This window comes from Alexandromys fortis, unplaced genomic scaffold (genome assembly GCF_014885135.2).
Source record: "Alexandromys fortis isolate MF-2015 unplaced genomic scaffold, M_Fortis_MF-2015_v1.1 scaffold_75, whole genome shotgun sequence".
Classification (NCBI taxonomy): domain Eukaryota; kingdom Metazoa; phylum Chordata; class Mammalia; order Rodentia; family Cricetidae; genus Alexandromys; species Alexandromys fortis.
The window spans coordinates 6,871,499-6,895,381 of record NW_026067956.1 but is presented as its reverse complement, the minus strand read 5'-3'; the positions used below and the strand labels follow the sequence as shown (position 1 = coordinate 6,895,381).

At 44.2% G+C, this 23,883-nt stretch overlaps 1 protein-coding gene across 2 annotated transcripts; it reads right to left on the bottom strand.

Moving 5' to 3' along the window:
- Positions 1–232: 232 nt before the first annotated feature.
- Positions 233–23,326, bottom strand: Phf11 (PHD finger protein 11). 2 transcript variants are annotated; one of them, XM_050152262.1, is made up of 10 exons: positions 23,059–23,310; positions 18,855–18,976; positions 15,737–15,847; positions 8,973–9,106; positions 6,965–7,014; positions 5,830–5,897; positions 5,011–5,074; positions 4,307–4,438; positions 2,608–2,679; positions 233–903 (listed from the first exon to the last, which is right to left on the bottom strand). In XM_050152262.1, exons 1-10 carry the CDS (start codon positions 23,099–23,101, stop codon positions 725–727), a joined length of 975 nt encoding a protein of 324 aa, XP_050008219.1. In that variant the 5' UTR covers positions 23,102–23,310; the 3' UTR covers positions 233–724. The 2 variants fall into 2 exon arrangements, with proteins under 2 accessions (XP_050008219.1, XP_050008222.1); XM_050152265.1 differs by lacking the exon at positions 2,608–2,679 and having other exon boundaries at positions 23,059–23,326.
- Between the last annotated feature and the right edge of the window lie 557 nt (positions 23,327–23,883).

Here is a 23,883-nt window from a genome sequence, read left to right as displayed (position 1 = left end):
GTCTTCATTTTTCCCATTCCATATTCCTAATGGTGTTCTTATTCAGAGAGCCAAGTTTCAAATGTTGGTGCTTGTCTTGAAGACAACACATGCCCTTGTAATAATAACTGTGACCAAAAAGACACTTCTAAAAAGACTGATGAAGACCCATAAAATCATTAAAACAGCAGTGCATTCTATACTGTTACCGCTGAGGCTGCTGTGAACTGTATTAAATAAACCATCCACTCTGTACAGTGTATTTTACAAATATTTATTGAGTGCGCTAAGTCTTGGAAATGTAGTGAGCAGGAACCCAGGTTAACAGTAAGCAAACCATGGGAATGAGTTTCTGCCCTGTTGTAATGGAGTTACTAATACTGAGAGGAGACTACTGTGAGACCTGGAGGGCAAGCAGAGGCAAGGAAAAGTTCTAAGATTTCACAGCAGGAAGTGCAAAGGCTCTGGTATTGCTGCAGTTGACTGGGGTGAGTAGGTAAGGCATCAACCAATACATAAGACTTCCTTGTTCCTTGGCGAATACATGGGAAGATCTGTTCTCAGCTGATCCAGTTGACCTGAGGAACAGTTTTTACTAACAAGGAGAAAGGAGGACAAGTGAGATGACGAGAGGTGACAAGTAACACCCAGTCAGGTATAAAATAGCCATGAGCAGTAGCAGGTGACGGGGAGGGAAACTTATGCATCTGTCACAGCCTGTCTTCTGAGCCTACTTGCATTTCAGTCAGGAGTCCTCGGATTCGAACACGGAAGAAGGCGAGACTCTTGAAGTAGAACTTGAGTGGCTCAGGTCTCCATTTTCTTGAAATGAGCAGAAGATTTGTTCTAAGTTCCCAAGTGCCTTCATCTGCTGCTTCAGCTGCCTCTGCATTTCTTCCTGTTCACAAGCTTTACTCTTTATTGCTTTGAAAGGAAATAAAATGGCTTTAGTTTACGCACTAGTTTGATTAGAAATAATGTACTGTCTCTAGTCTGTCTGGGTCAGTTCAAATATACACCCCATGGTAGTTAGTTGTGCCTCAAAGGAGAAGACCGTGATAGGAGCAGAAACAGCTCCTCCCAGGTCTTTGCCTCCTTTTGTGACTCAGGATGGAACCCCAGCGTGTATCACGTGAGTGTGCATTCCTTTACGTAGAACACAGTTACACGCATCATTCATCAGAGACTAGAGGATGTAGCTAAACTGCCAAGGAAACTTATTCGTGAGCACATCTCTGGCTCTAAGGACATTGTTACGTCACAGCTGTGGGTGTGTTTAGGGAGGAAAAGGCTTTCCTATGGAAACCTCCCAGGGTCATTTTAGATAGCTCTAAAAGTTTCACAGCTGAAGCTTCAAATTCATTGTTGCCAGAGGGACCACGCACCCGCAGTTAGCTTGAAATACTGGGTGAGGTCAGCCAGGCCAGAAGGGCCTGTGTCAGGTGTTGGCCTTTCCCACAGGTTCTCGTGCAGTCCTGGTTAGGATCTCGAGGAAACCTCGTCATATGTTGTATGACGTGTCAGACATAGAACTTTCATACCAATTGACAAGGTCAGTACCAGAGGAAACACAGCTCGTTGAAGACTCTTTTGAACTATTCTTATTGACATGCTCAAGCAACTTTTAAAGTAATTTTTCTGCTGACTAAAAATGAATATTTCAGAATTCGAATAGGAATGAGTAACAGACAAAATGAGAGAGGCTGTGCGTATTGAGGTGACTTAGGCAGGAAAACCTGCTGTCTTATCAGTATGTACTGGTAGGCGCACCTGTAGAAAAGACCAGTCTAGGGCAATGTGTTATGCAGTAACAAGACGAGCTATTCCTACCAATCCTGTGGGAATCTGGCCCTCACCCAGTCCATAGGTGCAGCACACAGAGGTATTTAGTACTGAAGGGGGGCATAATAAATGCGTGCTTCTTAACGTTTTTCAGACACGGTTTCACCGTGTAGCCTAGGCTGGCAATCCTCCTGCCTCACCCTTTCAACTGCTGGAATTACAGGTGTGGAACACAACACCAAGCTAACTACATCATATATATATATAACAAAAACAAAACACTTTTCTTGGTTATTCTTGCTTTTTTCCCCTGATGAATTTTAGGATTCCAGTACTTGCTGCTTCAGGAGATGATCTCTGAAGGTAAACCTTAGGAAAAGAAATGACATTTCTTTAAGTGCAGGGGAGGCACACTGCAGGGTGGGTCGCTGTTGCCTCTGTCTTGCTCCTGGGGGCAGAGAGGCTGCAGGAGGTCTCTGTGCCTGTCTATACATGGCTTAAAATACTCTGCCATTTTAGAGTAAAAACATGTTGTGTTCCTGCCTTATAGTCAGTTTTTCTGATTACAGAAGCATGTGCGTATCTCCCTAGGAAGCAGAACTGTATGTAATCCTACAAATCACTGCTGTTTCTAGGGTGTGGTCTTTCTATCATCTGTGTATGTGTGCAACAACGGTTTTTTGCATGTATTTCTTCTCTGTGTGTCATGCTGTTTTTATAATGGGCTCTTTTCATTAGATAAAAACTGTCTTAGAAGTCATGTTTATTGTTTGGTCACCTGTCATTTTGATCTGAATCATAAATGTCTCTCAACCAACACTGTTCATCATTTTATGAATCACCTACCTTCTTGGAATTTTATTAATGTGTCTTCAAACATTCCACAGTCAAATAGTAAAGTTTCAATGTCTTCATAGTCTAGAGGGAGAAACAACTTCCTGTGTTAATTTTAGTGTGACTAAATCCCATGGGGAGAAACCAGAACATAGCCCCATATGGAAGAGTAAGCAGAGGAGGAGTGCAGCACAGTGCAGAGCCGTCAGGGAACCCATGAGAAGCATCAGCTCAGCATCTCTGTGCAGCTGGAACTTCTGGGGAAAAATGCCCATGTTTCAGGGAACCCCCAGCTGATTATGAGGCACCCACAAATTTGAGAGTTCTTGGCCTTCAGAATGTAAGCATTATTGAGCTCTTGGAAATGTTTAGCTGTAGTTTATCTCTTGGTTTTATCATAAATTGTTTTTAAGTAAGTCCAGATTTTACATTGTCACAGTATGAAATATCCAGATTCCCCTAACAAGGAACTCTAAAGCTTTTAGCTCATTCTGTAGGTTATAAGAGGTCACAGTAACTATATACCTGCACACTGTAAGTGGACCTTTTGATTCCCTAGGAACTCATTAAGAAAGAAACTTCTGTTACAGAGTTGATCTAAAGAACTACTCCATGATCTGCCATGGCTCAGCAGGTAGGGGTGCTTGCTTACCACCTGGTGACTTAAGTTCAGTCTCCAGAACCCACATGGTGGAAGTAGAACCAGCTCCGACAGCTTGCCCTCTAACCTCCATGTGTGTACTGTGCCAGGTGCACAATACAATTTTTTAAAGATTTATTTTGTGTGTGTGTGCATGTGCACACGGACACACATACATGGGTGTAGGTATCCTCAGGGTCCATAAGAGTGTCAGATCCCCAGGAGCTTGAGGTATAGGCAGTTTGGGGCTGATAGACATGGTGCTGGGAACTGAACCCAGGTCCTCTGTAAGAATAGTATGTGTTCTTCACGGAGCTGTCTTTCCAGTCCCTGTAATAATTTTTTTTTAACCCTTGATTTATTAAGGAATAGAATTTGAGGCACATCAAAATTGGAGGCTGCTTCCCAGCACCCATGTTGGGTGGCTTACAACTGTCTACAACTCTGGCTTCAGGGTATCAGACAGCTTTCAACTCTGTGGGCACTTGCACCCCCATGTCCATACCCCCCCCCACATAAACATAATTAAAACATATTTTAAAAAGTATACTTTAAAACGTCAACTATAGCAGCGACAACACAACCAGCCAAACGAACACAACACAGCTGCAATGACTGTACCTCTACCCATTCAGCTCTGGGTGCCTCTGAGGAACAGCTTTCCAGGCTTCCATGCAGTTTGCTGCTCACTAAAGAATCTGACTTTTCATGACTTGTTGATTTATTGTGGACAGTAGATCTGGCAATAACTTGATTTTTTAGATGTAGTTTTTATGCATATGAGTGTTTTTGCCTGCATGTACATATGTGTACCATGTGCATGCAGTGACCGTGCAGGATAAAAGAGGGTGTTGGGTTTCCCCCAAACTGGAGTTACTGTTGTGAGCCATCATGTAGACACTAGGAACTGATCTTGGGTCTGCTGCAAGAATTAGTAAGTGCTCTTCACTGAGTAATCTCTCCAGCCCACAATGAGTGTTTTTAAAGAATGGGGTAAAGAAGGGAAGGGAAAAGCTTGGAAAGAAAATGTTTTGTTTTCTAATATTCATTTACATTTAGCCGATTCAGTACCTGATTCTGAAGCGGTCTCATTCAGGAGCTTTTCTTGAATTGAATCAAGTTTTTCTAGTATCCCTTCAAATAATTCATTAAGAAGTCCCGCTTCCTTGCATTTCTTAATAAAAGGAACTTTGGCAGTTGCATCTAAGAACAAAGAACGCATCATTAGCAGGAAATGGTCTTAGGGCAGCTGTTCGTGCTATATGGTGATTCCTCTATACTTTACCAGTTGATGGGTGAGTAAATTGTCTGATTTTTCGTAGTTCAAATAATAAATGGTACAAAAAAATGAAACTTTTCTCTACTTATAGTAATATTTGAATACATGTGATTTTGTAAAATTTAGCTACAAGTGCTTGCAGTAACAGCCCTCATTTTTGTGGCAGATGCTATGTTGTAAGGACGTCCCCTTCTCAAAGATCAGAGGCCACTGTCACCTGAGTGGTAGCACACCACTGAATTCTGACCTCAGGCAAACCTGCCTTCCTTTTTAATTGTGCCTCAGACTGAGAAGAAGTAGGCTATTCCAACTCAAATAATTTCATGTGCAGGGCTCTAATAGAGTGCATAGTAGTGATAAAAACAAAGACTTGCCAGGTACCAGAGTCCAGAAGAATAAAGACCAAAGCCTAACACCAGCATCAGAATAGATGGGCCAACATTTTTATAAGTATTTGGAGGCCACCATGTTGGTACAACTGTCACTGAAAACAAACCTTTGTGGTCGGGGGCCTCTTCTGTCATGCGTTTCTTGAATCTACTAAACTTCATGTTTGTTGGCTAGAAGAGAAAACCAGATTATGCTGACACTTCATGTTGCCCTTGAATATCACATAAAAATGTTTTGCTATATAATTAATCATAATAATTAAATGTAACAAAAGAGCTGTATTAAGCAAACTTTTTGTTTGCTTGTTTTGTTTAGTCTTGGCGAACTCCAGGATCCAAATGGCACTCTCAAATAGATAAAACCTATGGGATATGCTGTCTGGGGCCGGGAAAACAACACCTGAATGAACAATAAGAAGGATAGGTTGCTATCTTGTACTAACTTAGTTTATATGAACTGATAGAAATACTGTTTCAAATCTCTCCAAATTCTTTTACATTTTAGATTTACTAATCTAGAAATTGAAAGTTAGAAATTAGGCCATGTAGCTCCAAGTGTGGACATATAGCTGGAAAACACTTGTTTTTGAACGAATGCTTGTCTGTTATCTCAGCCTGTTTAGAGCTAAGTATCCTGTAAGGTCGGATATTTTCTCTAAAATGGTGCCAAGAGATGGTTGATAGAAGCCAAGGGAATAATGTCATCTCTTGAGCTTTTAGCATCTTACTAATCTCAGTATGCTTCTGACAACGTCCAGATTCTTCCCAAGATGCTACCCAAAGACTAGCTTCAGCTCTGTCAACACACATGAAGAGTGGTGTGCAAATGCCAACTCCTCCAATGATTTGAAAAGTGTGAATCTCTGCTATTCAGAATTTTAAGTGAGAACTTTATGTGAGGAAATTAGATCTATAAGTCAAATTACCTGTTCAGGGATGCTTGATGGGAGATGTTTCTTCCTTCCTCTCTTCTTTTGCAAGCTTGGGCCCTCAGCTAAAATAGAAACCATTTAAAACTTAGAATATAAAGCAAAAGATTGCTGGGTGGTAGTGGTGCACACCTTTAGTCCTGGGAGACAGAGACAGGAGAAATCTCTGAGTCAGAGCCAGCCTGGTCTACAGAACAAGTTCAAGGATATCTGGGGCAACAAAGAGAAGCTATATACCTATTCATATATATATACATATACATATATATATGTGATTCCTGTTTGCATAAAATAAATATATGCCAAAAGTTGCTACAAAATCAGAATACTGGGTGAATTTGGACTTGGGTATGTGAACTTACAACAAAGGGTTAATTTTAGTTCTAAGCTCAGAAGCTAATATAACATTGATAAGTGGTATAGATAGATGGTGTTTCACTGAACAGGAAAATGAGCTCAGGTCATAGGTAGGTGTTGAGAAGATGCAGTAATGTGCATCCACCTCAGAGCTGACAAGTGTTCTTCTAGCTAATGCTCGCAGGGATTTGGGCAGTGTTTCCTCGTCTAGAGTTGGCTTTTCAGAAGATTAGTAGCAGTGGTTGCTTAGCCAGAGTTTTATCATTTGTGTTTAACAAGTGTACTGAACAGTGTGATTAGGAAGTGGGACAAAGTTGTATGGTGAGTAATTTTGTTTGAAATAAGGTCTAATTATGTAGCTCAGGCTGGCCTAGAACGAACTAACTCACTCTCTCTCTCTCTCTCTCTCTCTCTCTCTCTGTGTGTGTGTGTGTGTATATATATATGCCAAAAGTTGCTTATACACACACACGTATTATCATCATTCCCTCATCCCTTGTCAGTGTAGTGATGGCAAACAACCCTTTCATGGTACTTTCCAATGACCTGAACACATAATGACTGTGACTAGAGCTAGCTCAGTGCTTCAGAGCACTTGCTGCTTTTCCAGAGGACCCAGGTTTAGTTCCCAGCACCCACGTGGTGGCTCTTGACAACCGTCTGTCACCTAAGGTATCCATACAAACAGGTACACATGAAATTACAACTGAGAAGAAACTAGCTTATTTCATGTTTTACCTAAGTAACGTTTCCTAAACCCACTTTAGAAACTTACCACTTTGACTGGTCCCTGGTAGTTCTGGAGCATGTTGTTGGCAAAACAATCTGAAAGTGCAGAATTTCAAAGAGTCATTGAATCTTTTAATTTGTAGAGATCCGCCTGCCTCTGCCTCCCCAGTACTGGGATTATAGTTGTATACCACTACACCGGCTAAAGTATTTGTTTTTAAAAAGAATGTGTAAGTCTGTAAAATGACTGACCCACATCAAGTGTGGGTGAGACTGGGCCATATCTTTGTGCCCTTTGAGCATTAGAATGGGGACTGTTCTCAGTATTTTGAACAGCACTAGTTCCTGTGCTGTGCTGAGGGATGTCTAAAGAACTAATGTCTGAGGGTTTCAAGCTTCAGTCTTACTACCCAGAACTTTGCTGATCTTGAAAGGTAACACAGAAGCACATGCATTAATCTGGAGAACTTTTCCAGTCCAGAACACGCCTTCACAGAGCACGCCTTCACAGAGCACGCCTTCACAGAACACACCTTCACAGAGCTTCACTGGACAGCATCATAGCGGGGTAAAGAGCTGACGTTCTAAGGGACTTCCTGGCTCCTGGGATTGCCTTGTCTTAGCCCTATGGGACCTAATGCACCCATTTGCACCAGGTCCCTCCATGTACCCTCCCCAGCAGCACCCAGCTCAGACTCCTCTCCCTTAGACTTGATACTCTGAGTACTTCGCATTTGGTCTCAAGTTGTAACCCCAGACTGACTTGGAACTTGTGTCTTCACCTCTTGTGCTTTGGCTTTAGGCATGTGCTACCATGTTTGGCTATAGGTTTTCTAAACATGTAAAAAACTATAGGAAGTCTTAGACCCTCCCACAATGTCCTCCCATCCCCAGGGTCAGTAATTTTCAAGTCAAGGCAAAGTCCCTTCCTCCTACTTTATCCCCTCCCATGTGCTAGTGTTCACAGTGGCCTCTCTCTGTCCCTCCCCTAACCTGTGACACCCTCTAGGTCCATTCTACCTTCGTGTCCTTTAGTCCCTTGTGAGGTAGTCTCTGCACCTCAATGTTTAAATTCAAATGTGAACTGCTGAGAAGCCTGCCTCTTCCTTATGGAAATGGTCTAAGTTAAACAAAGTGAAACTTTTAAGGTACCTCCTAGAGTTCAAGGCAGCCTGCTCTACTTAGTGAGATGTTGTCTCAAAAACAAAAAGTAGATACAGCAGGGTCTTCGGTCTCTTTCATTTGATTAATTTAAGACTAATAGTAAAGCGAGTTCTTTGTGGAAGTAAATATTGGAAGTGAAGTTCCAAGAATATAACTACGTATGTTTCACAGCAAATCAAATATTAAAAGTGCAGAGCAAAACTGAATGGAATTTTAAAAACTAATGACTGGGGGCGGGGCTGGTGAGATGGCTCAGCAGGTGAAGGTGCTTGCCATCAGGTCGGAACCTGAGTTCTCTATATGGGTCCAACTCTGGAAGAAGAGAACTCATTCCCACCAGGTGGAAGTGTAGACCCCCTAAGCCTGTGCCCGTGGATGTGACCCGAAGGGAGATCTTCCTGCTGCAGAACAGCAGGCATGAACTGGCTCCTGTCTCCTAGTGACCAGTTAGGAGGCCATGCTGCCTACAATGAGCCTCTCCACCAGGAAGAAGAGAGTACAGAAAAAACCTTGAGTGGCCTTCTTCCTGTTCTGTGCAGAAATGTCGTGAAGTGGAGTTCCTGGTGGGTGACTTCAATCCTGTTCTCATGTGAAAAGCACTTGCATAAACTAAACTTTAGAAGTATGTCTTAAGGGGCTGGAGAAATGGCTCAGTGGTTACGAGCTTTGCCTGCTCTTCCAAAGGTCCTGAGTTCAATTCCCAGCAGCCACATGTGTTCACAACCATCTGTAATGAGATTTAGTGCCCTCTTCTGGCCTGCAGTGATACATGCAGGCAGAACACTTAATACATAATAAATACATCTTTAAAAAAAAAAGAAGTATGTCTTAATCTATCCATTCATACCCTCCCACCCCCTCCACCATGTAGTTTTAAAGAACATAATTACCCATAAGTTCCTTTAACTGCGTCAACTTGTAGAACTGAGTTGTCTTTCTTGGCACAGAAAAAGTGGTAATTCTTATTACAGGTTTTTTTTTCACATCCCACAGTGGCTCCTTTTTTATTACAAAGTTTGCAAGTCTATAGAAGGATAGATCAGACTGTGTAAGTACCTGTTTCTTTGATAAAAAGGAAGGATGTTGGGCTGGAGAGATGGCTCAGTGATTAAGAACACTGGCTACTCTTTCAGAGGACTTGGGTTCAATTCTCAGCACCCATATAACAGCTCACAACTGTCTAACTCTAGTTTCAGGGGATCCGACACCTTCTCATAGAGTATATACAGGCAAAACACCAGTGCAAATCAAATAAATAAATAATCTTTTTTTTAAAAAAAAAATAAGAATGTCATTAAATGTCATTTACGCCAGCAGCCCTGCGTTTTTATCCTGGCTGTCACTGGTATATCCCTGCCTCCATACCCACACTAAATGTGACTTAGATTTGGCTACCCATGTGGAAGTTTCAGCAAAACTGCAGCCAACTGGAATATAAGGCCTGGCATAGACAGTTACATCATGGTCCATGTAAATGCAAGAACATGTAGATGGCTTCAAAAAACAATCTTTCCATTTTAATAGTGATTTCTAAAGAGCAAAACTAGAAGACTTCTTTATGCCTAGGTAGGGAGTTGGCTGAGGAACTTGAAGCCAGAGCAGCTCCTGGTTGTGCCACTGAGATGTGTGACCTCAGCTGGCACTTGCTATGACTTCCTCTTAGACATTCATCCCTGGGGTGGTGGTGACTGCTCTTCCAAGTTACTATTGGGGATATTATGGAATAAAGGAAACCTGTTTCAAATTTGTAGAGACCAAACAAAAACACAACAGTACAGTGTTTTTCTTGCTCCCTTGTCCTATTTCCCTTTTGGGTTTTATATGAAGATGACATCGAGATGGCTAGGCCCTGTGTAGCTCCAGGAAACCTATTAAGCCGTGCTAGTTCTTGTGCTGTGATGAGGGGCAACCCAGCCACGACCAAGGCTGCCTGGCACCATCCTCGGCTGAATGAGGTCCAAGGCAATGAGACTATGCCATAAAGCAAGAGACAGCACTCGGCACTCATGGTGTCCCTGTAAGCACAAGCAAGCACATAAGGAAAATCCGAATGTAGCTGAAAAAAAAAAAAGATTAAGATATAGAGCACACGGGAGTGGCTATTTTTAATTGTGAAGCTGCATGCATAACAATGTAGCTGCATGAGACTGCTACGTCACAATACACTTGCTGTCAGTTCTGCAATGGTTTAAGTTAGAAGAATGAAAATATTTTAGGAAACTAAGAAATACAGTAGGAGAAAGCATGGCATTATAGCAAAGGATAGCTATAAAGAAACACGGTCAACAAACAGAAGCCCCAAAAGAAAAGCATAAGGGCTGGTGGTCCTGTTTCCTACAGGGACGAGTAAAACCTGAAGATGTTAAAGGTGAGGAAAGGCAGGAAAGAAAGTATTCACAGAAAATTAAAGGGTTACGATTTAGATTCCCCAGCCTGGTATGGTGGTACACACTTACACTCCCAGCTCTCCAAGAAGCTCGAGCTGGAGGATTGCAGGTTCAAGGTCAAGATGAGCATCTTAACAAGATCCTGGTTGGAAAGGACGAAAGGGGAAAGGGGTAGACAAGCAGCTCAGTGGTGAAGGATTTGCCCTCAGTGGCCGAGTCTGAGTCAAACTATAGTACCATGTGTGGGGACCACAGAAAAACAGCAGTAGTAAATCGTGGAAGGTGAAATGCAAACGACTAGTAAGATTTACCCAGGTAAAGTCTGCACAGGTGATTGAGGGCATGGCGGCTGTGATGTTACAGCCATTGTTTCAGGACAAGGAAAGACAGGAGTAGAGAAGGCAGAGAAGGTACCTGCTCATATGAAAGTTACATTCAATCTAGAGGGGCTGTCTTAGCTTGCTTTCTATTGCTCTGATCAACACCATGACCAAAAGCAATTTGGGGAGGAAAGGGTTTGGTTTATTTCATTTTATTCTTCCAGGTCATATTCCATCACTGAGCACTGTCAAGGCCGGAACTGAACCAGATGCCATGAATAAGTGCTGCTTGCTTACTTGCTTCTCATGACTTGCTCAGTGTACTTTCTTTTTCTTTTTATTCTGTTATGTAGTGTTTTGCTTGCATGTATGTCTGAAGGCCAGAAAATGGCACCAGATCTCATTACAGGTAGTCGTGAGCCACCATGTGGTTGCTGGGAATTGAACTTAGGATCTGTGGAAGAGCAGTCAGTGCTCTTAACTTCTGAGCCATCTCTCCAGCCCTGAGTATACTTTCTTACACAATTCAAGACAACCTGCCTCCCCCCATGGGTTGGACCCTCCTACATCGGTCATTAAGAAAATGCCCTGGGACTGGAGAGATGGCTCAGAAGTTAAGAGCAGCATTGGTTGTTCTTCCAGAGATCCTGAGTTCAAGTCCCAGCAACCACATGGTGACTTTCAGCCATCTATAATGAGACCTTGTGGCCTCTTCTGGCACACATGGAGGCAGAATGTTGTATACATAATAAAGAAATCTTTAAGGAAAAGAAAATACCTTATAGAATTTGCCTATGGGCAATCTAGTTGGAGACATTGTCTCAATTCAGAGTCCTCCTCCCAGACAACATTAGCTTCTGTTAAGTTGACAAATAAATAAATAAAATAAGAATAAATAAAAAATAATAAGTGGGGCAGGGAGGAAAATTTACACGATCTAATAAAGCAAAATTTCAAATGTCACACAGTTGCAGTTCAGCAGAAGTACTCTTGCCTGAAAAGCCCAAGACCTGGGTTTAATTCCCAGACTGCAACAAATCAGCTCAGAACAGTGGGGGTAAAGCAAAGCAGTAGTGCCATGTTCTTAAACTTCAGACCAAGGAGGCGTCAGCTCTGAACAGAGGAGTAGAGAAGCAGAAGCTTAAATACTAAGAGCCTTTGGCACAAAAAAAAAGAAAGAAAAAACAAAAAAACAAAAGAGAAATATTCTAAGCAGAGGTCTTTGAGGCTTGATGAGAAAGATGAGCCTCCCCACTGGCAAATTTACTAGAAGGACAAGAAGGATGGCCTCTTGCCACTGAGGGACAGACAGTGAGCCGCAATGTCAGGAACATGCCGGGTCATATAGGGTTGGCAAGAGTATGAAGATGTTTATTTTTCCACCTAGATGACATAAACTCATCAATATTTTCTTTGATTGCCATGCAGAGAACAAGCTTGGAGGAGCAGAATAAACTGGGTAGGGACAGCAGAAGAGAAAAACCAAGTAGTAGCCCTTGGCAGCTCTGGAGAACCACAGCAGCCCCTTCTCTGTGATGGACTAGTGCTGAGAGTCAAGTTACCGGAGGATGCAGGATGTACCTAAGAGGCATCAAGTTGGCCTTGGTGTTGAGCAGGAGGGGGTAAGGGAAAGATGACCCTTACACCTACAGTTTGGAGGATAGATGAATGGTGGCGCTGGTCTTTTTTTTTTTTTTTGGAGGGGGGGTAAAGGTTTATATGGGGGGTGATGCTCTTAGCTAGTTGAATGAGAGCTGTCTTAGGTATCCATGGAGATGGTGGTAGTCTGGAATTCTAGAGTAAATGAGTCCTTGGCATATTGATGTTCTTTAAGCCAGCTGAGGTGGATGGAGTCACTTAGGCTGTGTTCAGACCCAGGAAGGAGCCCAGCACAGGTTTAGGTCTCCAGATCCCTTCAGCCGAGCAGAGGAGTAGAAAATGGCGGGCCGTATGGGAAGAAGGAGCCTGGCAGGAAACGCCTGTTTTCTCGGAAAGAGAAATAAGGTACTGGCAGATGTGTGGTGTGCGTGAGTGATGAGTCCTGATGAATAAGGACACTTGAGCTTACTGTTGGGTGGGGAGAGGTTTCAGAGGAGCAGCTGCGAAAGGCGAGGTGTAAAACAGGAAGTGGCCAAGGCCCTGCTGCGGTTTGTAGCTGTGACTTGGGCATCAGTGCAGACGGGACTTTCCTCCAGCGGCTGCACTGTGTGAGGGCTGGTGCTACTCCGTCTACACAGACCATAGAGAGGGAGGTTGATCACACTGAGTGAGGAAGGGGTGCCATGCTGGTGGGCTGGGACTGTGATGTGGTCCACAGACTGCAGAGGGCTTCCCGAGGAACTGCTCTAGCTGGGATGGAAAGAGGAGAGGAACCACATTTAACCTCTCCAGGGATCCTGGAGGTGCAAGGTGAGGCTTGCTTCTCTGCAGAAACTGTCCACCACACACAGAAGCTTAAATGGGCATAGCCTTCTCCAGAGACAGTTTCTCCATACAGGCCAGCATTCTAAGATGGAGTTCTGAACTATCAGTATACACTGAGAGGTACGCTAGTAGGTCAAGCAGAAATGTCGCCTGTGATGGCGAAACATAGCTGTACACTTGTCGCTGAGAGGCGATGACCTCGCTGTGTAGGAGTGAGGATTCGGGAAAGAGAACAGTAGCATACCAGGCTGAGTGGTCCAGTGTCCCCAGCTTCTCCTGGCCTTTAACACGTTTGCACATTGGTTCCTGTGCTCACTAGTTTTATGCCAGCTTGATATGAGCTAGAGTCATCTGAGAGGAGGGAACCTCCATAAGTCTGGGCTGTAGGCAAGCTTGTGGGGGATTTTCTTAACTAGTAATTGGTGGGAGAAGGCCCAGCCCATTGCTGGGGTCATCCCTGGGCTGGTCGTCCTGGGTTCTATAAGAAAGAAGGCCGAGCAAGCCATGGGAAACAAGTCAGTAAGCAGCACTCCTCCATGACCTCTGCATCAGCTCCTGCCTCCAGGTTCCTGACCCGTTTGAGTTCCTGTCCGACTTCCTTCATGATGGACTATGATGATGTGGAAGTGTAAGCCAAATAAACCCTTCCCTCCCCAACTCGCTTTGGTCATGGTGTTTCATAACCCGAAATAGTTCTCTTGGGAATTCCTTATCTTTATTTTCCACACTCAGAAAGGGTTCAAAGGCCCTGTTTCAGGGGAAGCCTTCCCATGGAGGGTACTAATGTACACAGCTGTTCTATTACTACCTGGGGACTGGCCTGTCTCCCCCATGAAGTACGCATCGAGCGTCTGTCTAGGTAGCAAGGTTCTGGAAACGCTTGCCAGTGAGTGGGTAGCCACCACCTCACATGACTGCATTCCTTCCCGATACCCTTCCCTTCCCCTGCATCTCCAAGTTCTCCCACTAGGGAAGCCTCTGGAAGCTCAGGTGTAATCACCTCTTTCTCGGCATTCTCCTGTACCCAGCTGCCCTCATTCTGCAGCTGGGCTGTTTGTAGGCACCCTCTAGAACAGCAGTTCTCAACCTGCGGGTGGCAACCATCAAAAACAACGTATTTCCGATGGTCTTAGGAACCGAGACACTGCTCGGCAGCTAAGTCACAGTTATGAAGTAGCAACAAAAACTAATGTATGGTTGGTGGTTCCTAAGACTATCAGAATTCCGTGTTTTCTGACGCTTGTGACCTACAGGTTGAGAACCACTGCTCCTGAATCTACCAGTACTTTTCCCTAACTATCCGTGAACTCCCTCAAATACAATTAGCAAATGATAAAAGCAATGTTTCCGTTGAGGTGGTCCTGCCACTGTGTAATCAGAGAGTTTAATAGAGCCTGCTGGGACAGACCCTGACACTTCACAAAGCACATACCTGTGTGTCCCCAGTCATTAGCACTTCACAGTGGTTGTGGGCCGCCAGTGGCACTCAAGACTTGCTAGCTTGTTTACTAATCTACATTCTTTTAAATCCAATATTTCAAATCCTTACCATCTTACTTTGACAAAGGAAGCCTGGAGGCCCAATGAACCCGGGAGGATACTGTCTGAGCCGTCCTTTCCTGGATAGGCCCCCACGACCACAGCTCCAAGGTAGATGCTGATCGGTGATAAGCAGCCCAGCTGCTGGTGCAGAAAGACTGCAGCCACGTAGACAAAAGGATAAAGGCTTGAGCTCTACCGCCTGCAACTTCAGGGCAGCCAGACGACCTGCTAGCTGCCTTGGGGGTAGGAGAGCAGAAGGAAGTCCCTAGATGGTGCTGGTGAGCTGCTCAAATTGGGGTCTGCTGTGGTGAAATGACCCCCCAAGGGCCTTGTCTGTCTGGTTGGAGTGTTTTCTCTCCTACTTGACTGACGGGTGGGGTAGTCTGTGGTAACTACACAGTGTTTAGCTGAGTCTCTTCCTCAGTCCTGCTGTCAGCTCTCCAGGATGTTTCTCTAACCCCACTTTACCAATAGACTTTTTTTTTAATGAGAACTTTTATTTTATTTCTGTGTATGTGTGTCTGAGTGAATATGTTAGTGCAGGTGCCCGTGAAAGCCAGAAGAAGGTGTCAGATACCCTCGAGCGGGAGTTACAAGCAGTTGTGAGTTGCCATTTGGTTGCTGGGGACCAAACTTGGGCCCTCTGGAAGAGCAGCAAGCATTCTATTTATTTATTTATTTATTTATTTATTTATTTATTTATTTATTTATTATGTATATAATATTCTGTGTGTATGTCTGCAGGCCAGAAGAGGGCACCAGACCCCATTACAGATGGTTGTGAGCCACCATGTGGTTGCTGGGAATTGAACTCAGGACCTTTGGAAGAGCAGGCAATGCTCTTAACCTCTGAGCCATCTTCCCAGCCCAGCAGCAAGCATTCTTAACTGCTGAACCATCTCTCTAGTCCCAGATAGACTTTCCCGTAACTGGAGCCCCCAAGACTCATTCTGTATGAGTAATAAAAACATGTCAACTTACCAATCTTCTTCCTCTCCTGAACTCTTTTTTCACTGATGTCACATCAAAATTTCTGGCTTTACTAGGGCAGCTACTATGAGATTTACATTCCACCAGTGCTGATGAATACAGCTGCAGGTTGGGAGAGGAAAAAGTCCAGAGTTGGCATGAAGTAGTCCTGATGGGTACAAGTCAGAGAGGGTACGGAAAAGGCCGAACTGGGAATGCAGAGTGAACGATGGCTCTGGGTATTGGCCACTTTGCAGGTACATGAACACACATGAGCCTGCCATGAGTAATCTCATTCTCAGACAGGGTGTGTGCTCTGTAACTCACCTCGCTGACTCTGGACCCAGGCAGACAGTGGCCGCTACACCACTCTTCCTAGCCGAGGAAGGTGCAGCAGGCTGTGCAATGGCTGAAGCCCTGCAGTCAGAGTAGTAAAAAGAAGGACAAGAGGCCATTCCTGGTGGCTTTCCAGGGCCCATTTCTTTAACTTCAAGAGCCATACCTACCTCCACAGCTCTTTGCTTTTGTTGTTGTTGAGACAGGGTCTCCCTATAGCCTGGTTGGCCTGGAACTCACTCAGAGGTCAACCTGTCTCTGCTATCTGAGTGCTGGGATTAAAGGCATACACTACTACACCTGTCTTTTATGATGTTTTTTTAAAAAATATGATCTTGTGGTTGAGCTATGGCAGTGAACACCGTAGGCAGATATCTGTGAGTTCAAGGCCAGCCTGGTCTACAAGAACTAGACCGCTAAAACTGTTACACAGAGAAACCCTGTCTCAGAAAAAAATAAAGTGATTTTGCTATACAGCAAGTTTACCTGAAACTTTTTCCTGAGCCTTCTGAGCAGTGGAAATGTGGGCATCGGCTACTACAGCTGGCCACAAACCCCCTTGTATGTTTTAGGAGGCACGAGGTTCTTTCCTCTTCAATATTCTAGGGGCTGGAGAGGTGGCTCATTGGTTATGTGTATCACTCTTCTAGTGTTCAGAGGACCAACATTCAGTTCCCAGCACCCACTTGGGGCAGCTCTCAACTGACTGAAGCTGGAGCTATCTGAAAGGAAGAACCCTCCATTGAGAAAACACCTCCATAAGGTCTGACTGTTGGACATTTTCTTCATTAGTGATTGATGAGGGAGGACTGGGGCCACTGTGGGTGGTGCTATCCCTGGGCTGGTGGTCGTGGGTTCTATAAGAAAGCAAGCCGGTAAGCAGCACTCCTCCATGGCCTCTGCCTCAGCTTCTGCCTCCAGGCTCCTGCTCTGTTTGAGTTTGACTGCCTTCAATGATGAACAGAGATATGGTAATTTAAGCCAAATAAACCCTTTCCTCCCCAATTTGCTTTTTGGCCATGGTGTTTTATCTCAGCAACAGAAACCCTAACTAAGACAGCTTATGCCTGCCCTGCTGTGGCGCATGTCTGGAATAATACACTGTAAACGCTGTGGCAATGTTGTCTGCTATAATTGTTAAGGAAAAGTACATGTATGTTGAATAGCAGGTGCACTTTTTCTGACTATTTTGAATGAGTACGTAGATACAGAACCCAAAGAGGTCCAAATGCACACATGACATCAGAAGAATCTCTGCACACTAAAGAGTCCTGTCACGTGCTCTCTGAGAAACCATCACTCTAGAAGGATTTGGAGGAGGTGGGAGCTGACGGCAAAGAGACATGAGGGAATGTTCTGGAGTCCTGGGAGCTCTCTGGAGAGTTACAGTGATCACCATGGAGACATACATCTCTCAAGACTCAACTGTACACTTCAGGGTGCTTCAGTTGGCTTATGGAAAAGTATGCCAATAAAGCTTACTAAAAATACTGGTGAATTAACAACAGGGAAAAATCTAAGTACACACAGGTTAAAAGGAAAAAACTTTGGGGCTGAAAGCTTCATGGAACCCACATGCTTCAACCTGTCATGTTGTTAGGCTAACAGGCGAAACTCCAATTTGGGGACTAGATGGTACTACAGACCCAATGCTAATGTCTGATCTTGTTGGCTAAATTCTAACTAAATGAGAGAATGTCCTTGCTTGTAGAAACACTAAGTTTGCAGGACAGATGGTACATAATCCCAAACAGACCCGACAGCTGGGTGTGGTGGCACAGAGCTTTAGTTTCAGCTCTCAGGAGGCAGAGGCAGGTGAATCTCTGTGTGTTTGAGGACAGCTTCCTCTATATACCGAGATCCAGGCTAGCCAGGGAGTCCTGTCTCAAAACACACACGGGAGAAAAAAACAAAAACAAACAAACAAACAAACAAAGAAAAAACAACCAAACAAGCAAACCAACCTGAAATAAAATAATGTACCCTGCTGTAGCCAGAGATTAAAAAATAAATTTAGAAGATCGTTTCTTTTTTCTTTCCTTTTTTGGTTCTTTGAGACAAGGTTTCTCTATGTCACAGCCCTGGCTGTCCTGGAACTAGCTCTTGCAGACCAGGCTGGTCTCGAACTCACAGAGATCCGCCTGCCTCTGCTTCCTGAGTACTGGGATTAAAGGTGTGCGCCACCACCGCCCGGCTAGAAGATCATTTCAATAGATGGAGAGAAAACATTTTTAACGTGCTAACTTTCAACACAAGATAAGTAAAAGATGACATCTGTGTAGAAAGAATAGTCAAGACATTTTTTAAAAAATGAAATATTACAGTCTAAAGTATATGCAAATTTAGATGAGACTTTAAAAGCTATACTCCTGATAAAAAGAATACTCTTGATAGAAACAAGGCAAGGCTCCTAATTATCACCACAATAGAATGCTCCAGAGAAACTCAATGAAACAAATAGTTTAAGAGATCCTAAAATTGGGGGTTGGAGGATGATTCAGTGGGTACAGAGTCATCAAGGTGAAAGTGCTCACGTAGGCGTCATGTTATGCTTTTAAATCTTTATTTTGTATCTGTGGGCATTTTGGCTGCATGTAAGATGATTACCACATGTGTAATAAATGCCCTCAGGGGCTGGATACCCTGGGACTGGGGTTATGGGTAGTTATGAGGCACCACCTGGGTCCCAGAAATGGAACCGAGGTCCTCTGGAAGAGCAACCAGTGTTCTTAACCACTGAACCATCTCTCCGGCCCTACACATGTGGTTTTAAAGGTATTTTCAAGTAACTTACCAAACAGTTTTCATGAGCAGCTAGATTCTCTGATCGTGCGCAGTATATCACATTCCAGTCGTGGTCTTCGGGGCAGAAGGCACAGACCCTTTTCTCCATTATTTCTAGAGCCTGACCGTCCTCTACAAATAACATCCAAGTTAAAAACAGAAAAGCATGTTGTGGCCTTGCTAGCTCTTCCAGTCTTAAGGAAGCCCATTGCTATGACAGTCTTAACTCCTGGAACAACGACAAAATCAGCAGTGTAAGGGGCGGTGTTTCTTGTGTGGTACAGCCACTGCTCCGCGTTCCAGACCAGTGTTGTCCACAGAAGCAGAACCAGCCACAAAGGTGGCTGTGGTGTCACTGAAAAGCTTCCAGGGGCCTTACTGAATGCATGTAAAATTAACAAGGAAATTCTCTGATGTCTGAGAGCTGCACTCATCTTTGGGCAGAGATGGGAATTTAGAGTGATGTTTGATACCATATCTATTTAGCAAAAATAGTAGTAGTAGACCCACCTCTGGGGCCTAAGAGCTCTTGGTCAGACTTGCAGTATCAGGTATGTGCTGCCTCCTGTGGGCCTTAAGTCCAGGTAGAAATCAGTTGGCTACCCTTATAACACTTGTGCCATTATTGCACCCATGAACATACATTGCTGTGCTGGTTGTCATGGGAGCATACACTGTTCACAGCTGTGTAAGATTGTTGACTCCTTTTTTTCCCCCAACAGTCTACATGGCAACTTCCACGACTATGAAAACTAGCCAACAAGGAAGAACTTCCTGGTAACTGCTTATTTTTTCTGGGTCCCTTGACTAAAAAGTGTGGCATCTTCAGCAATGGAGTCTTATTTTCAAGTTCACAACTCATCCAAGTGTAGAGAATAAGTGTCTGTGGCATGCTCAGCCATAAATGAGACAACCACAATAACCCCCAAGGCTTGGGACACATTGTGGAAGAGGGGACGGAAAGATTCTAAGGTCCGTAGAGACAGTGTCTTCTAGACATGACGGAAATGCTATAATCATAAATTCAAAGCAGTTGTGTTTGCAGCTGTGGGTTCAGCTGTATTTGCAGCTGTGTTTGCAGCTGTGGCTGCCTGCACAAGACCGGCACAAGATCAAAGCAGTCAAAATTCTAGCTGAAATGGCGGGGGTGGGGTGGGGCAGAACTCAGGAGCATCCGCCCCATTGTCAGTTGATGGTTTGTGGGGGAGGGTGTGTCAGTTTTCTTTTAGGATGTGGCCCCTGGTAGATCCACCACGCTCCAGTGGGTGGCCACATACACGAGTATATGCTCAGCACAAATTGGAGATAGTAAACTAGTCCAGATGGAGAACAGATCAAGGGAAGATTTGAGAAACACAAGGCAAAAAAAGGCGCAAGATAAAGGTCCCAGTAGATGTAGCAGAACACCCCAAGTCTGGATCAGAGGCTAGATATACAAAGAGAGAAATTCTACTCCACTTCCCCCAAGAGGGTTTTAGGCTTAATGTAATTTCAACCCAAATCCCAAGGTTAAAGAATTTGAAAAACGCAATTATTAGGGAACATGGGGATTGATAGTGAGGAAGCTCTGGAGAAAACAAGACAGGGTATCACACCTGCTTGATTTAGAGTCGTGTGTTCGTAGAACCACTTGGATAGATGGTTAGATGAACAGGTCAAAGGACAGACAGCACAGGCAAAAATGGGTCATGCCCCACATTTGTGAATTCAGCGGCACACACAGTGCTGCTATTCACATTTCTTCCCCAGCAGCACTGTCTCAGCCCATTTTTTCTACTATTAGATTCTTACAGATTTATAAGAGCTTGTCACATGTTCAGAATATTATCACTTAGAGCAAGACACCCGGCAGCCTCCCCTGGCCTCTGCACGTACATCAGTGGACACCCCCCAACATGCACATATATCATACACATAAAATAATTTTAAAAGTATTTTAAAAGTCTACGTGACACTTGGGAAGCAGAAATAGGTGGAGCTCTGTGAGTTTGAGGCTAGCCTGGTCTACAGAGTGAGTTCCAGGATGGACAAGGCTACACAGAGAAACCCTATCTTGGTGTAGGGGAGGGAGAGAGGAGAGCAATAATCTATAGGCCTTATGTAATAAATTTAAAACTATTTTATGGGGCTGGAGAGATGGCTCAGAGGTTAAGAGCACTGGCTGTTCTTCCAGAGGTCCTGAGTTCAATTCCCAGCAACCACATGGTGGCTCACAACCATCTGTAATTCTATCTGGTCTCTTCTGGCATTCAGATAGAACACTGTATAAAAAAATAAATAAAAAAAATCAAAAAAATAAAATAATAAAACTATTTTATGATTTCTAATCTTAGGTAAGGGGGATATATTTAGAAGATAGTTAACTCTCATTTTCATAATATTAATATGGAGTTTATTTTAAAGTACAAGATGAACATATAACTCATATTCATAATGGTTAGCCATGGTTGTTTCTGGTCCTATGGCTTCTGTTTTGTTCCCTGACCTCCCACTAATATTGTGCTTAATTTTTTATTAAAAATTGCGTGTGTGAGTGTTTCGCCTGCATGTATGCACCGCATGAATGCCTGATGTCTATTGAGGCTAGAAGAGGGCATAGGAGCCCCTGGAATTGGAGTTGTTGTGATGGTTGTGAGCCAATGTGTGGGTGCTGAGAATCAAACCAGGGTCCTCTGCAAGATCAGCCAGTGCTCTTACCTCCATCACCATCTCTCCAGCCCACTTTCAAACTTAAAAATTCAGAACCCTAGTTTTCTCGGGGACAAACCCATTCTGGGTGTGCAGACACAGAGTATGGGAAGTGGCCTGGAGCCTCCTCTCTCCCTCACCCTACAGACCACACACAGATTAGCTAAAGGAAATGTGTGCCACGTGGGTATTTGGCAAGTGGTTGCCGTGTATTTTGGAGATTGGTACCCTTATTTGTGCCATCCTCTCTGCCTGGATCAACTTTTCAAGTTTTCTACCTATGACTGACTCTTGAGCTGAAAAAGTAGGATGGGGGCTGGAGAGAGCGAGAGTGCTTGCTGTTCTCAAGGATCCAAGTTTAGTTCCCAGCACTCATGTTGTAATTCCAGCTCCAGGGTCTCCACACACAAATACATAAATATGTACATCCACATATCAGCCACTAGAGTGCTGGCTCAGCACACAAGAGCTCTTGTTGCTCCTGTAGAGTACCCAGGCTCGGTTCCCTGCCCCTGCTCATAACCATCTCTAACTCCAGTTCCAGGGGAATCCCGATGCCTTCTTCTTCTAAACAACAGAGGCATCAAATCCACATGTGGTACACAGACATATATTCAGGGAAGGCATTCATAGATATAAAATAAATCTTTAAAAAATGCTAGTGGGGGATGGTCACCAGCTGGAATGACTCAGTCCCCTAAAAGCTTAGCTGTAGACAACTACCAAGTGAGTCAGGATGATGGTGGCCTGGGTTAAGTTTCAGGGATGGAAGGCTGCTTTTGCTGAAAATACTGACTTCACTTGGGCCAGGGATCACTGCAGGCACTGGCGAGTGAGGGAAGGGACTGAGAAGGCTTAACATCATTGCCTCCCTACTGGATCGGGTTTTTTTTTTTTTTTTTTTTTTTTTTTTTTTTTTTTAGCCTTGGTGTCAGATTTCTACTGGAGACACAAGGGGGGCTGTAATAGCCTGTCAACACCGGCTTTTGTTTCTGTTTCCTGTCCCGGAAGAGCCCTTCCTTTACATTCCTCAGTTCATGTCTTTCTAAGAGGATTCTGGGAATCTTTGGATCACAAAACTGACAATACCACGCCCTCAAGAGAAGATCATACCATCACAAGGAGATTGTCACTATGGGTAGACCTGAAATATCAGCCTGCACACCTCAGGGTTCTCAGAAACTGATGGCTACTTGCAACCCCCACAAGCTGTCCCTCGGTATTCCCCACTTTTCTAGCATGCCCCATAAAGTTTACCCTCCCTTCCCAACAGCACGTCTTGCGTACTAACTTTAAAGTGCAGAGCTTCCGAACCTGTGAAGCAAGGACCTGAGAGGATGGAACCAGCCAGCCTACAGGTTTCAGCCTCCTGAGGTCCCCAGTGCCTACAGCTCTCCGACTGGCTATACGCCCAGCTCTGCCCTTGGCCACACCTGGCAGTCTCCGTGGTAATTAAGGTTCCCAGGGCCGGGGAAAGGGGGGAGTGGAGAGCGGCCCCTTCCCGCTGACCACCACCTGGTACTCACCAGCAGGGACTGGGCCACCAGCCGGTGGTGCCTCTTGGGCCATGGCTATGCAGCTGTGCTCCAGGAAGTGCCACTGACAAATTAATTTCTAGTTTCGTTTCTCTAAGTCTGAGTGGTGAGAGCAAGCAGGATGCTGGGAGGAGGTGCAAACGCGGGCAATTTGCTCGCAGATCTTCAGCTCTGAATAGTTTTTTTTTTTTTTTCTCCTTTTTATATGGTGTTCTCCTTTGGTAGGGGGAGCCTTAAAGTTCTAGCCTTTAAAGCTTCCCTTCAGGGTTCAATTAAAGAGGCTGCCATGAATAGCTAAAGGGGGAGGAGTAAAGATCTGAGGGGTAAGAAATCTACTCAAAACAGGAATCATCTGTCCACGTTTCTTTATTCTTCTTTCTCGTTTCTATCAATTCTCCCTTGTTCTACGAACGTTCCTGGTCATATATATTCTTAAAACCAACAACTCCCCAGCCCTAGCAGGTTCCAGGGACCCATAGAAAATCAGATAAGTGTTCTACCCCCCCCACACACACACACAGAGAGAGAGAGAGAGAGAGAGAGAGAGAGAGAGAGAGAGAGAGAGAGAGAGAGAGACCCCCATGGGAGTGGCTAGTAGACATCCAGCGAACTTAATGGAGAAAGTTAGTTAAGAAAGGAATTAAATCATCAGGGGATTCTCAGAGGTAAGGTTAGTGCACTGCGCTGCATTATTAGGTTACGGTAGATAAAGAGCTAAAATGTTTATTTTCAGTAAGATTATGAACAGGGCGCAGATTGTATTTTAAATCAGCGCACTGCTTTTTTCTTCTCCAAGCATCCATAGAATCCACAGAA